At 33.6% G+C, this 15,425-nt stretch overlaps 1 protein-coding gene across 1 annotated transcript; it reads right to left on the bottom strand.

Annotated features, from left to right (window-relative positions):
* Nucleotides 1-5,520: 5,520 nt before the first annotated feature.
* LOC122605534 (ubiquitin carboxyl-terminal hydrolase 8) lies at nt 5,521-14,278 on the bottom strand. The gene is made up of 13 exons (XM_043778492.1): nt 13,912-14,278; nt 13,475-13,822; nt 12,570-12,711; nt 12,073-12,132; nt 11,853-11,945; nt 10,131-10,439; nt 9,562-9,702; nt 9,266-9,436; nt 8,379-8,636; nt 8,159-8,304; nt 7,387-7,941; nt 6,534-6,807; nt 5,521-6,106 (listed from the first exon to the last, which is right to left on the bottom strand). Exons 1-13 carry the CDS (start codon nt 14,031-14,033, stop codon nt 5,990-5,992), a joined length of 2,736 nt encoding a protein of 911 aa, XP_043634427.1. The 5' UTR covers nt 14,034-14,278; the 3' UTR covers nt 5,521-5,989.
* Nucleotides 14,279-15,425: the final 1,147 nt, after the last annotated feature.

Genomic DNA, 15,425 nt, shown 5'->3' with positions numbered 1-15,425 from the left:
CCTTCTATCTGTTTTTCCAAAATGGTAGATGGAACATACATTTTAGTAGGTTTAGGTGAATTACCAACTGACTCTTGGTTTTGAAAATTTGATGCTATTTCTTCCAATCTGAAAATTGAAGATTCTTTCGAGTTATTTGAAGCATTAATAACATCATAGTTAACCAAAAAATCATTTTGTGGTAATTTCTCAACTTCATTAGTCTCAAAATCGTCATCCAGTGGACGAATAAACTGTTGTACCATACCAAGGAGAAGAAATCTTTCATCATACAAGGGTTCGATTTGTTCTTTGGCTTTTTGTAATGGAGAGATATTCTCAAATCCCAACCCATGAAGAAGTTCCGATCTGTCAATCTTGGACTTGTTGAAATAGGCGGTAAAATCCAAACGAGGGTTTTGTTTGACTTTATATAACTTCTCTTGATAGAAAAGTATATTCTTTTTAAATTCCTCTATTTGGTTATGAAGAGTTTTCATCTCAACGCCTTTCAAAAAACAAGTATGATTTAAATCAGAAATCTTTCGTTCAAGTTCAACATTGTTAGGTTTGGATTCTAAAAGTTTCTTGTTAAGAATATCAACATCCATTTGTCTTGCATTGGCCCGAAGCCACTCATTGGTCTTTTGAATTTCAAGATCTTGATTGGCTTTTTCAAGATCATGAATGGTCTTTTCAAGTTTATAACACTTATGCAATAACTTAGAATCAGGAGATGCATTCAACTCACACTCTTTAACCAACATTTGATCTTTGTAGGTTTGAAAATCTTGTTTAATAGTATCATAATCAAAAAGTAATTTCGAATGTTCTTCAAAGAGTTTTGAAAATTTACTTTTAGAAAATGAAATACTATTTTTCAACTTCTTATTTTTGTTGGCTAAAGATGTAATATGAGTTGTCAAGTTAGAAAAAGCTAAATCAAACGACTCTCTATCTTTAACTAAAGAAAAAGTAGAGTGTAGATTTACCCCATCATCCGGGTACTCTTCATCAGTGCTTTTAGCTTCAAATGCTTTGTTCTTGGCCAACCTCGCCATGAAGCACACATTTGCAGAGAGATCTTCATCTTCATCATCTGATAGCAAAAGCCACTTGTCATCTTCAGCCAGTAACGCATGACCAGCTTCCACTTGGTTTGCTAAAAGCATCTTCTGCTTGTAGTACTCATAGTTTCTCTTGCGGGGTTGCTTGCAATCAATTGCAAAATGACCAGGAATACCACAGTTGTAGCACTTTTTATCAGAAGCTTTCCCCTTCTCAACAGCTTGTTTGTCATAACCTTCAACTTTCTTTTCCACATGCTTGGATCCACTTTCACCTTGACCATTATTCTTTGAATGATAGTGTTCCTTCTTGGGAAATGCACTTGTGTAAGAAGTGCGGAGATTGTTGTTAGTTGGCCTCGCTTTGTAGTACTTTTTCTTGAAGTGCTTGGTAACTGCGGCAAGAGCTTGATATAATTCATCAGAAACACCATCTCTTGGAGCCAACATATCATCTCCCTCCTCATCAGACGAAGAAACAACTACCATTTGCCTTTTAAGAGCTTCAGAAACCTTCTTTTCCACAATTAATGCCAAAGGATCAGAAGATACAACTTCTGGCATTTTGTTCGATGAAGCTTTGTTTAGTACTTGATGTTCATTGAGTTTGAAGGATTCATGAAGATTATGGATGGAGAACTTGGCCAGATTTTGATGTTGTTTAATCTGAGTTCCATAATCTTCCCACTCAGGACCAAGAGCTTTGATGAATTTGATGTTTAACTCAATCTCTGATTTCTTGACATTGTTCTTCCTAAGTTCATTTATGACATTGCAGAATCTACAGTAGACAGCCTCTAGAGATTCATTTGGCAATTTGCTAAAGTTGTCAAACTTAGTTAACACATTTGTCAATCTAACTGTTGAAGTTAGGTCAGATCCTTCCATTTGTCTTGCCACCTCATCCCATATCTCCTTGGCTGTATCATAAGAATCAACAGAACCATAGATTTCATCTGGCAGTGCTTTGTATAAGCATGATCTAGCTCTGTTATCTGCAGTTGTTCGATCTTTTTGTTCAGCATTCAAAAGATCAAGAGTGGGTATTGCACCAATGGTGGGATGGCGATGAACTGCAAGTCCATTAAGAATGGAATCTTTAAGAAGGTGACCATTTGGTTGACATTCCACATAATCCATGAATCTTTTCTTCCATAGTCCATAAGAACCACGGTAGAGAACGGGAGGTCTTGTGTCAGAACCTAATGCCAAAGCTTCACGAGAAGCCATTTGAAAGAGATTTCATTTGGAACTTGAATTGTAATGAAAGTTGAAAATTTCAGAAGATGAAACGATCTTGGGAAGATCGTCTTAGGATAAGATCGTCTTAGAAGAGATCGTCATAGATGAATGAAAGTAAGAACGACTTGAAACAAATCGTCTTGAGTTTAAGAAGAATGAGACGATTCAAAGAAGATCGTCTTGAATGAAATTTGATGAACTTTGGCTAAGTATAGAATGAAACTGAAATTGAGGAATGATTTTGAGTTTTGGAAATGGAAACTGAAAAGGAATTAAAGGAAATTGAAAATGAAATTGAAGTATAAAGAACTTTGGAAATGAAACGATCTTGGATAAGATCGTTTTGGAATTTTTTGATAAAGAAAATGAAACGGTCTTGTGAAGATCGTCTTGGAAGACTTGGAAATTTTTTCTAAGTATTTTTGAAAAATTTGGACAGAGATTTGATTTGAATTGGAAGAAATTTGATTTGAGCAAAACCAATCAATAATGATCAGTTACCCAGGAAGTGTGTGATTCCCAATCACAACAACTTCAAATGATCAACCACACCAACTCAACAAACAACAGACACTGAGACGATCTTGGTCAAGATCGTCTTAGTAGTCAGGTAACTGAGACGATCTTGGCAAGATCGTCTTAGTTTCTGCCAATTTTTTTTTTTCAAAGTAAAAATACTTTGAATTTTGACCAAACCAATCCAAAATGGATCAGTTAGCCACAAACAACACTTTTCCAACAATCACACTTGTTAGAACGATCTTGTGAGGATCGTCCTATAAGCCACAACACAGAATGTATCAAGTATGAATAATCAAACACTGAGACGATCTTGTGAAGATCGTCCTAGTGAAGATCATTTGAGGTCGTCTTCTCCAACAGAACACAAAGTAAAAAACTCCATTGATGAATTTTAATTCTTCAATAACTTTTGATTTAAAAGGAGTTAGAACTTGAAATCACTTGCAAACTGTTTGTTTTTCAGTCCGCAACAAATCCTTAAACATAATTCAGCTTATAACACAACAGAATCAAAACCCAAATTTTAGCGCCAAAAACCAAAAATTCAATCTAGAGATTTAGATCGAATTGGATTGTAAAATTCAACAGGAATACGTTTTGAGCTATGAGGAATCGATTGGTGAACAAAAATTGATGATTTTATGCGATTTGAACAACAAATAATGATGAAACAGGGACGGTTTTTGAGGAAATGGTTTTGAATTGATTTTGAATGAAAATTGAGATCAAAAACAGTTATGGATCGATATCAAAGTGATGTTTTGCTTTGATACCACATGTAATAACACGATTTCTGCTATTGATTCGATCTCAACAATGGCGGTTCAAGTGTGTGTGTTCTTGGTGTGTTTAGTGTGTGTGATTTTCTAGAAAGAAAGAGAGAGAGACGATCTGTATATGTTGTATGTGTAAAATGGATAAAAGGCTTATGATTTCAAAGGAGTAGAGGGTATTTATAGTCTAAATCTACAATTAAGCTAATTGACACTCCTAGTCCCCTATCCTTAGAAATCATTTCACCATGTCTTAACAACAATAACATCCACTAACTTAAATTACAATTTATCACTATTATTGGATTTCTAACATATATATATGTAATTATGTATAGTGTATATATATATAGGTGTTAATGGGATTGAAGAACTCTCATAAGGTTTGAATTTGGGGGTGAAGAAAATTTGTTTATATTGATGTTGATAATGATGATGATGTATATATAGATACACATATATGTTTTAATTGCATTTTTTTGTTAATGTTGATGATGATAATGAATAAGAGAGAAGGATGTCTATAAAGAAAATCTGTTTATATTGATGTTGATGATGATGGATAAGAGAGAAGGATCAATATGAGCAGAAGGAGATATATATAAATTAGTTTTTGTCGTTTTTATTTCTTTTTCTTTTTTTGCAGAAATGGTCCTATGAGCAATAAATGGACGAAACTATCCCCATGTGACAAGCACATGGAGGCATTAACGGCACGTTAATTTTAGACCAAAATTGCAACAGATGTGATATGACAGGGATGCGTTTCGTGACTTTTCACATTTTTGTATCAAACTTACAAAAGGTGTAATAACTTACAAAATGTGTGATAACACAGGGACCAAAAATGCAATTCGTTCTAAAATTTAAAAACTAAATAGATCATCTTTTGTTCTATATGTAGAATCAACTTAGTCAACATAACAACATTCTTTCAGTAATCCTTCACTCGATAATAAAAATCATAGCATAGAGAAAATGTAAACAGACAATATATCATATGATGTATAAAAATTGTGTGAGACCAAATCAGGATCCTCACAATTCACCTCATGCTTACAAGTTACAACTATTCACTTTTGCTATCATTTTCTAATTTTCTAGTTGGTAATTACGATCTAAAAAAGGTTTTTTTTTTGTAACATTTGACTCGACTTTTCTAATTATTCTAACGAATGTGTATTTTGCTTATGTATGGATAGAGGAAAGAAACAACAGTCACAGGGTTAGAGAAGATATGCGTCAGGAAGAGGAATTGGGTTGTGATTTGTTAATGAAAATTGGATTGGCGATATGGATTTCTAGTCATAGAACCAAAAATAAAGATATGAGGACAACTCTGTCATTTTACTTTGAATTTTCCTAGAAAGAATAGAAAACTTTGATGGAAATATCAGCACCCTAGATAATGATTCGAAAAAACAAATGCAATGTATAATTATTGATTGTTTAAATCATTTCTTCCTTCTTAACTTTTTTCGATTGTGTATTTATTATAACATGAGGGAGATACCTAACTCAATCTGTTGTCTATCATCAACGTGACGGAGATACCTGACTCACTATTAATCAACATTGTTCGCAATCGATTCTAGTTTTGTGTTTCTTTAGTTTAAAGATAATATAGCAACTTACTATCAACATCGACATGGAAATTATTGGTGAATATGATAATTTACAGTTCACAAAGGAAAATGGAAACAATAAAAACATGAAAATGGAAACGATAAACTATCTTAATTTAGAGTTTAAAACCCTTGTCTCATGAAACAAGAATCATGGGTTTTATTCATGCTCCTTGTAAGGTAACGATAAAGTATCCCAAGCTCCCACATACACAATCATAGACAATATTAGGACCCATACCGTCATAAACAATATTAGTACTCATGACCCGTGCAAAACAGTATGGATGATACGAAAATGAAAAACAAACGTTAGACATGAAAGTTTAGGGCATGTAAAAATTATACTCGCTTACATCCTAAAACAGTGAAACAACTTGATAGACCTCGTCTTATGGATAACATCTTTGTCACAACTATGCCGATGGCTAATCCAATAATCCATGATATTTGCACCATCAAATCTACTGTAGGATATGCGATGTTGCAACTAACATGGAACATCCAAAAATGGAAAATGCTGAGTATGTAATTTACACAAGGATACATAAGTGTAGCCTATAATAAATATGAAATATGAAATATATTCTTCCCAAAAAAATCGATCTTTTACCTCTTCAACCTGTAATACTAAGGTGACTATTCTATGTTGTTTGTTAGAACTCAGTCTTAGACCACACTGTTTCAACTTGTAACGCTTCCTCTGTATTTTAACTTCTTTATGAATGCTAATCCGGGATAAAAAATGAAGAAATTTGATTATCAATCTTCCAAAATAATGTCACGCGTCCTCTAGTCTTCTGTAAAAAAGTACATAAGCAGCAGAAGTCTTGATTCGGCCCTCATCAATTGGAGAAACATGGTGGTCGTCAAAGTCGTACCATCTATCACCATCATGCTATAAGAGATCAATGAAAAACATTATGATCACAAAAAGGTAGGCATCTTTGACACACATGCAATAAAGTTGGCAATTTAGATTCATTCAGCCAAATGGGTTAATAGTTCCCAAAACTTAGTATCGCAACGGTCAATCATTTCATATAAAATTTACTGATTTAAAATATTATTTTCATGATCATAATTAATACGCTTATTTAGAAAGACGATGTTTACTGGTCAAGCCAGACCAGCCCATTTTGACCTCAAAAAATGACATAAAATTCCACCTGCTGATTTTTCCACTGCGAATAAACTTTACAGATCTTGAAAGAATATGAGAGGATATAGAGTGGTATATTTTCCTCTTTTGTTGTCAATATTGGAATGAATCAATGATATTGATGGGGAATATATAAAGATTCAAGATATAGAGTGGTACTTACACGTATGTAGGCAGTATAATGGCCACCTCCCATGCTTCCATAATGATTACTAATTGCATAAAGCATATAACGGTGACTTGATCGTCCATTACTGAATGCAACAAATGTTGACAAATCAAGATCATGAATAGGAAAGTCAACATAAGTTTCCAATTTATTTTTCAAAAATCTGCTATATGAGAATCTCTTCAAATGAATGACTAAGATCTCGGGCAGTCTCCACAGGTCTAACTTCTTACTGGCTTGTCGGTGCTTTTTGCATCCAGGACAGTACCTACAAGAAAATGTACAGATCAGGATAGATAGTAACCTAAACTAAAATTCCTTTACAATGCATATAGACCAAGTTATATTATATTACTATTACATGGATAAGATTCTGTACAAAAAGTACACGATGATTAAATATGTGTTTGAATGTGCAATCCGAAACTATCTGTATTGTTGCAACTAGTAGTCATGATAATCGGAGATATTTGGATACACAGATTTGCTTCTGATTATTTGGCATCAGATAACTAGTGACAGATAATCAGTATCATACTAGCTGCAACTAAACTGAGTATCAAAGCGAAAAATAAAATTACTTAACTTTCTTTTATGCTAATGAGAGACCTTTCCTTGCATTTCACAATATGTATCTCCTAAAGAAATATCCTTTTTAGTCGTTTAATGTACAATATCTACTAAATATGCATTATTTACCATACTCACAAACACCCTTTCATACAGCTCATTTTATTACAGAAAATTATCTGAATCTCAACATTTGAAATCACATAATAAATGACACTTCTCGAGAAAGTAATGAAATGCTATTATCAAAAGTTGACAAAAAAAAGATAACAATTACCACATGTCTTCTGGTCCAAGTGGCTCTTCCTTAAGAAATGCTTCAAGACATTTATATAGGGATATAGACTCTTGAGGCCGTTTGCTAAATAGAGCAGGTTTGTATACTTCACATGGGGAGCCAAGAAGGTATTGATCATAGTTTTCAAGCATTTTAGCAGACCAGGATACAAGAATGGTCAGTCGTTCAGGTAACTCAGTGAAGTCTATCAATTCATCCATAATAATCTCAGACCCTTTGATATTTCCATTATCATCACTTAAATAGAACTTTACTTCACAATCAGCATGTAAGTGCAAATCTTTTGCATCAACAGTGTTTGTAGCATCTAAGTTCTCTTCAGGACATACAATATTTTTTCTTTCTTCTTTTTCTGCTGGCAACAGTACATTGGTGTCATCATTCTCTGCGGAACTCTCAACCTTTATTGTGAAAGGTTTTAATACTTTAAAATATAATTTACGAATATCATGTCCTTTTACAATTTCACCAGATGCTACAAGAGGAAGCCCAAACGCCTTGAACTTTAACTTATGCGTATCAGATATTGAATTCCTGAAAATATAAATTGATAATGCCCTTCGTCATAAGGTAAACCAGCATACAGATATAAATTGAAATATCATATCAGATTAGTTAAAGTGGTGCATAGATGCATTCTAATTTTTCATTTCTTGCTATTACGATGTACTGATCTTTCTGTTTTATTTCATTTGAAAATAAGGCCCAACATAAAAGAAGAGGGCAGGTAAAAGAAAACCACAGGACTTACTTTTCTATCTGCTGATGAACAAAAATAACCACAAACTTCTCTAAATTGTTTTGCAACTTATAAGCAACAAGGCGATCATCATCCCTAATTAATGATAACGAATCAGTGGGATCCCCTAGAAACCGTATGATATGATTGTTGTATACCTGTAAAGTAATTAGTATTAGAAGAAATGCACAACAAAGCAATAGACAAACATGATTTGGCAATGAAAACTTACCTCCCCCACCATGAGGGTTTCATCATTCTCTAAAGAACATGTGGATCCCAAAGCATGAACAAGATCTTCAAACTTTCCTTGCTTGGGAACTGTAACAGTAACCGGACAAGGCTGTGCATTTCCATCAGAGGACACAGTTGTCAAAGTCATTGTCCTCATTGATGTTGATGGTAAAGGTAATGACAGATACATGAATGGATCAAATGTGACTGAAACCTTCCTGCAAATTGGACATACTAATGTTGACCTATATTGACCCTGCCATTTTAATCAGGAATAGATATATCAAGTCAGCAGCCTAAAATTATATTTTCACAGCATCATAGAACTTTGGATCAAAGTAGCCTACAAAAAGTTATAAAATATAAGGGTTTTATACTTTTAAGTGTCGGACAAAACGACACAAACTTCTCAAGCTCCAATTAGAGATCCTTTGTTCTAAGAGTAGCAAAATGGGTGGGTTAGGTATCGGGTAAAAATGGGTAAGTATCTGCTGACGTCAAAACAGCCAAACAGTTATGTTCAGATTGGACCTACCCGCGAACACTTTCCAACCCCTTCTTTTAGTGTTTACAGATATATAGTTAATGCACTCGGCCATTACTATCTATTAATATTACAATTTATAATTATAATAATAAGCTAACATTTTTTAATAGGTCAGGTTAGGGGGTAATATGTGAATACACATCGAATAACTTTAAGCTAGTTCACTCAATCTGGCCATTTCCTTTATACTTATATAACCTAGCTTACCAAATTGGACCCATCAGAGCTAAACATACCTCAAATAGACCCATTTATATGTATAAGACTTAAATATTACTGTGCTAGTAGAAGTCACTTAACATTACACCCAAACAAGGGATGGAAAAAACATTACTCACTTGGCATACATCAACTATAATAGAGTCATTACGAGCCAGATGATTCTGCCAGTACTCATCAGCTATGTCTTCATCCGGTCTACCATCTCCATCTTTGGCTTCAGCATAAGGTTTGCATTTAACACGATTTAAATCTTCATGAAGTCCATCTAATAGAAAAGCAAGGAGTTCCTGCATTAGAAAATTACCATTCATACTCGTCATGTACACCTCAACTTTTCAGACCAACAAAAATACACTAACATCTATGAAGCCCAAAGCCTAGAGGTCTATTACAGCAAGAAATGGCTACAGACTTGAGAATCATGTTGATTGAAGCCACTGAACTGAGGAGCAAAATGAGAAAGCTTTGACTTGAACGTTCTTGGTGGTACTGCGCTTGCTCCTGGAGCCCACAATGTCTTTAACAGATCTCCAAATGCCATTGCGATCTCACCCTGCTCAATATGAAATAATGAAATTTACATCATAGGAAGGAGAGAAGAGTGATGAATTCCAGAATATCACAACACCAGTATGATAATCTTGTAGTTTTTAGTTTGCTATTCTTAGAAGTTACAAGATGTGAGAAAATCATTTCCAAAATAATAAGACGACTAACCCAGATAAATTAAACATACCATTAAATGATAAAAGGGTGGAACTAGGATGTGTTTTATCATAAATGGGTCATAACAAAAACGATTCAAACGAGTAAAAGAAAATAGCCCAAAAGGAAACGGGTCAAAAGACCTGTTTATTTTGCACCAAAGCCCATTTTCAATTGTTACCCAACCATTCCATTTGCCACCGCATATAAATCATTTCAAGCAGAAGGATGTAATGACAAACAGAACCATTTAACTACATGAAGCAAGTAACATACATTCATGCCCAATGGATTGTCATGGTTTATTTCTTTCCTGTGATCTCCAAGGAAGTAATCAACAAGCTTGGGGGTATGAGCAAGACATTGGAGAGAGCTATTCATGAAACAAGTATTTCCCAAATTCTGTAAGCCGGTTAACCCCAAGGAACCCTTCTCACAATAGCTTCCAGTTGAGGGTAACGAGTTAGCAGTAGTTCCATTCATCTTTGATGACGTTCTAACCAGATGTGATGCCGGCTCATCTTTTTTCACATCTTTGTTTCTATTTAAATCTGACAAGCCATAAACTTGCAACTCCAAGACAATCTGGGTTTATGGGTAGTAGATGGAGTATTTAAATAACATATTAAAGAGAAAAATATTATGAATGATATCATTATTTAGCCAGGGTAAAGTAATATAAGAAAGTGCGAGTATTGCAGAAATTTAATAATGTAGTGTGCCCACTTCTAAACGATTATAACCCACAAAATAGAACCAGAGTTTTAAACTTTTAATGTCATCACCAATATTAACCACTAAATATCAATGAACTATAAGATCCCTCACACTAAATTTAGCAACATAAATTTGTTTCCATGGCACCTCTATGTGGTTGAACAAATATTAGCATATACACTATTCAGACCAGAATCCCAGAATTATATTGTTCTCATAGTCATTTTACAATGATGTCCAGTGGTGTACACAATTACACATGTAGAAGGTTGGGTATGCATTCGCACACCGTGGTGGGTAAAAACTCGATGCTAGAATTTATTATTTATTATTTAGAATTTTTTTTTTTAATAAAAATATGAAAAATGCATATTCTACATAACTTGAGTGCATTAAATATAAGGCTTCACATCATTTTTTTTCCCGAACATTACGTTGGTATGCACATCAGGGAAACCTCATCGTATAATGGTGAAGCCTTGCACGTACCCTAGAGTCCTAGACAACGAGATGCTGACCATGGGTCGTTACAAGTATTCGGTGGAAAAAACCCCAAGACTTGCCATCCCTAGGATCGAATTCAAGACCTTGGATAAAACCTGGGATGCCTCTGACTAGTTGGACTAGTCACCATTGGCTATACTCAATCTTGCATACCCTATTAGATATTTCTGGATCCGGCACTAAACGATTTTACTATAAGCTGGAATATACAGCACTTAAATGTGAGATACAGGTCTTAGGAGGAAGACCATGAATGTAAGAAGATATATGAGATGTATATTCATTACTTTTATCCTTGTGCTATTAACAATACCAAAAGATATGAACATGAGCATCAAGCCAGCAACCAACTCGGTTTTAAGTAGAGTACATTCAGTACAAAACACGTATAGATTTTTAATCCTCAACCACACAAGTCGATATTTTCCGAGTTGAGAATCCGTGTACGAATTCACAATTCATGGACATGGATAGATATGAATTATGGGGATAAATTTGATGTCCTAAAGGAGCAAACCATCCTAAGTGTGTCAAAAAATAATAACTTAACCTATATCTTAGAGTACCGAAAATAAATTTGCAATTTGAAACTGAAGCTCTCTTTTAAGAAAATAAAGATAATGATAAAAACAACATGGAGAAAATGAAATAGAACATAAGAAGATACACCTACAATGAAAACATATCTCAGTTCTAAATACCCAAACAAGAAAGCAGTAGAATTATGGTAAGGGAAAAATGACAAGAAACATCAAACTAGTGACACATAACACTTACATCTTGCTCTGACTGTTTTGGAGATTCTTTTGCATTCTTATCTTTATCGATAAGAATCTGGGTTGTTTGGCCAGAAAAATCCCAGATGCTTAACTGCACAAAGAGTTCTAAATTTCTCAAGGAAGGAAGAGAAAAAAGATCATAAAGACACATGCTGAATAAAAAGAAGAAACAGAAAAGTAATTCATTATCATTTAATCCAAAATATTAAAACACTTACAAGTTCGGATTCCAAACTAAAAATCTTGCAGGCTCTTCGAAAGCACTCACTGGCATTATCCTGATGAACATACAAGAACGAAAATTTCTGAATAAGTGGATCCCTTCAAGTTGTAATGATTTATAGAGCTAAAACAGTACAAGGATTATTAGAGATACATACTAATATCCCTTAGTAGAAAGTGCAGATTTACAGAGTGTCGTCATAATCGATACCTAAGTTATTAAAAAAATTCTAAAACCAGCAAACTGGCATTTATCAGCACCATAGATGTGCTTATCAACTTTTTAGGCTAAAAAACTACAAATCGATAACCAACCACTGTGACTACTTATATAACATCCTCAAATTCTTCCTAGAAATCCTCCAAATTAACACTTGACAAAATTAAAAATGTAAAATACTTATACTAATTGCCTCATAAGGATAGAGCAAAAAGAAAAATAAGCATAAACAAGATAATTCACAAGACTACATAGTAACTAAATCATGGACACCTTTTTGTTTATCCGTACTCCCAGTGTGTTGGCCTCTGGCAAAATAGAAAGCTTGAGTTGTAAGGGATATACATCAGCCATATCATCTTCTGCAGCTGAAAAACTCTTCCCATCCTTCACCGTACCTTTGGAGTTGCTATGCCTATATGGATTTAATAACAATACTAAGATATCAAGCATTTCATATGATCAATAAACATTGCAATTAATGGTGTGTCTCGTAATTTACAGCAGGCACACACGAAACAGGTACATTCAGGATTTTACGCTATGTTTGGGTGTTTGCTAACTAAAACAGCTTATTCACCCTAAAGTAACTGCTTTTCTTCTGTATCGAAACACGAAAAGCATTCTTTAATAACCAATCCCAGAAACGCCAAATCAAACTATTACTTACTAAAAGCCTATTAGACTATTAGAATATATTACAATTATTTCCATATTAGGAGGACTAGAATGTAACTAGAAACTCTATATATGTTACAATATTGCAACATAATAAATGCACACTAAATTTTCCTCAGGTCACTAGATTTGGTCATATCAATCAATCAATGAACACAACAAAAACGAAAATCAAAACATGGATAAAATCATAACATAAACATTTCAAATAATAATAATAATAATACATCATTTTCCTGGGTAGCATGAACATAACCTTATCCTTTTACCGCTTTAATGACAAAGCGGAGTTTCTTTTAACTAAAATATCATAACCTGGATTATATAGAGCAACCAAAAATCCATTAACTAAAACTAAACTCCAGTCACCACTTAACCGAATTACTTTCCCATTCCTAATTCAAACTAGCATAAGCAGTTAGTGATTCACCTCCATAAACTAACAAATACATAATAAACCGATATCTGCAAAGTTTTATAAAAAATATAAAAACACAAACCATTTAAGTGCTTGAAGCCACATATCAGCAGAAACCAAGGCGAAATTTCTACGACCCGAAATCCCATTAACATCATCCACATCTACATCTACTTGACCATCCACTTTAGAATCATCAGCAATATCATTATGCTTAACATTAGCAAGAACAAGATTAAAAGAGACATCTGATTTAAAGATGTTATTAATAAAAATCTTCATTGGACCACCATAAGTAGGCACTGCATCATATAAAACCCCTCTTCTTCTCTTCTTCTTATTTTTGTTTTCTTGAATCCCATTTTCTGGATCATCAATACCCACATTATCAATGCAATAACAACACCCTTTTTCAGCTTCCTTCCACCACCTATACATATATATGATTGATATATTAATAATACATACAGAAAAAACAAAGAAATAATAGAAAATAAAAGAAGGCAGAGATGGGGGGACCTGAAAGGAACAAGGTAAAGACGATGGTTGTTGTAGTTGTCGGAAGAAGAGGAACATTGTGTTTCAGAATTGGTAATACTATTGTTGTTGCTATTGTTGTCGGATGAAATGGAAACTTCCATTTTTATAGATTTAAAAATGGAAAGAGAAATGGGTGAGATTTAATTTTAGTAAGAAAAAGAATATAGATATAGATATAGATAGCTAGATATTAGATATTAGATATAAGAATGATGATGTTGATGATGATGACGGAGTTGCAGAGGGGAATGGGGCGTGGTGGTGGTGGTGTTTTGCAGACAGGAAAGGAATTGATGAAGAAACAAGGAAACAAACAGAATCATACATGACATGATGATATGCCATCCGATGCAATCGGGTCTCAACGTTTCTTTCTTTTTCCTTTTTCTTTATATAATTTTTTTTAATTAGAAAACCTTAAATAAAACCTTAGTTTTACTTAACAATTGTACATTTCCATATCAAATATTCATCCTTAATTTTTATTGTAAGTGTATAACTATTTAATGCATCTTAAAAAAAGCCCTTAAGACTTTATTTAGGAAAACCTTTTTTTTATTTTTAGTATACTTTTCCATATTAATTTTTTTTTTAACAATTGCATATTTGCATATATCCTCAGGGTTGTGATCATTTGAATAACTGATCTGAATTTAACATAATATGTTTTTAAAAACATATTATGTTAAATTCAGATCACAGTGTTTGAACAATTTTATGATTTTCATGCGTTATAAAAAACACATTGTGATTTAAATCTTATAAAAAAATGTGTTTTAGAAAACACAATAAAAACACATTGTGTTTTTGGAAAATACAATAAAAACACATTGTGTTATATTCAGATCATACTGTGTTTTGACTAGTTATTAGTTTTCACAAAAAAAATTAGTTTTCAAATGAATATTTCACCATATTCTCATATATACTTTCAAAATTACATGAGAGAAAGGTATTTGCGCGTTACGACGGTAATAAAGGTGGCGGCGGCGATGGTGAGGTAATCGCGGTGGCGGTGACGAGTGGTGGTGGCGAGTCGTGGTAGAGGCGGTGATGGCGGTGACGATAGTGGCGTTGATGGATGGTGGTGGCACACGGCGGTAGCGATGATAGTGGCGGTGGTAATTGGTGGCAGTGACGACGATCGATGGTTGGCGGCGGCGGCGAGTAGTGGAAGTTTTTGATGTAATGTGACTATGGTGTAAGGTCTATCATGTATTAGAATGTGTACCTTGTTGAAACTTAAAATCAATATTGAAATTTTAAGTTCAATGCTAAACATTAAAAGTAAATTTGCTTTATAACATAGTATGAATTTATCCCCACTTAAACTTTAAATAACAAATATACCCAATCTTATCTATATTATATTATTAAAAGAATAACCTCTTTTATTTATGGAAATGTTGAAATTACTCTACCCAATATGACTATAATGTCTCTATTCTTTTTATACATCATTATCTTACTTATTCACTAATTTAATTATTTCC

Source organism: Erigeron canadensis, chromosome 6 (genome assembly GCF_010389155.1).
Source record: "Erigeron canadensis isolate Cc75 chromosome 6, C_canadensis_v1, whole genome shotgun sequence".
Lineage (NCBI taxonomy): Eukaryota > Viridiplantae > Streptophyta > Magnoliopsida > Asterales > Asteraceae > Erigeron > Erigeron canadensis.
The sequence above is the reverse complement of the archived record's forward strand: the minus strand, read 5'-3'. Positions and strand labels throughout refer to the sequence as shown.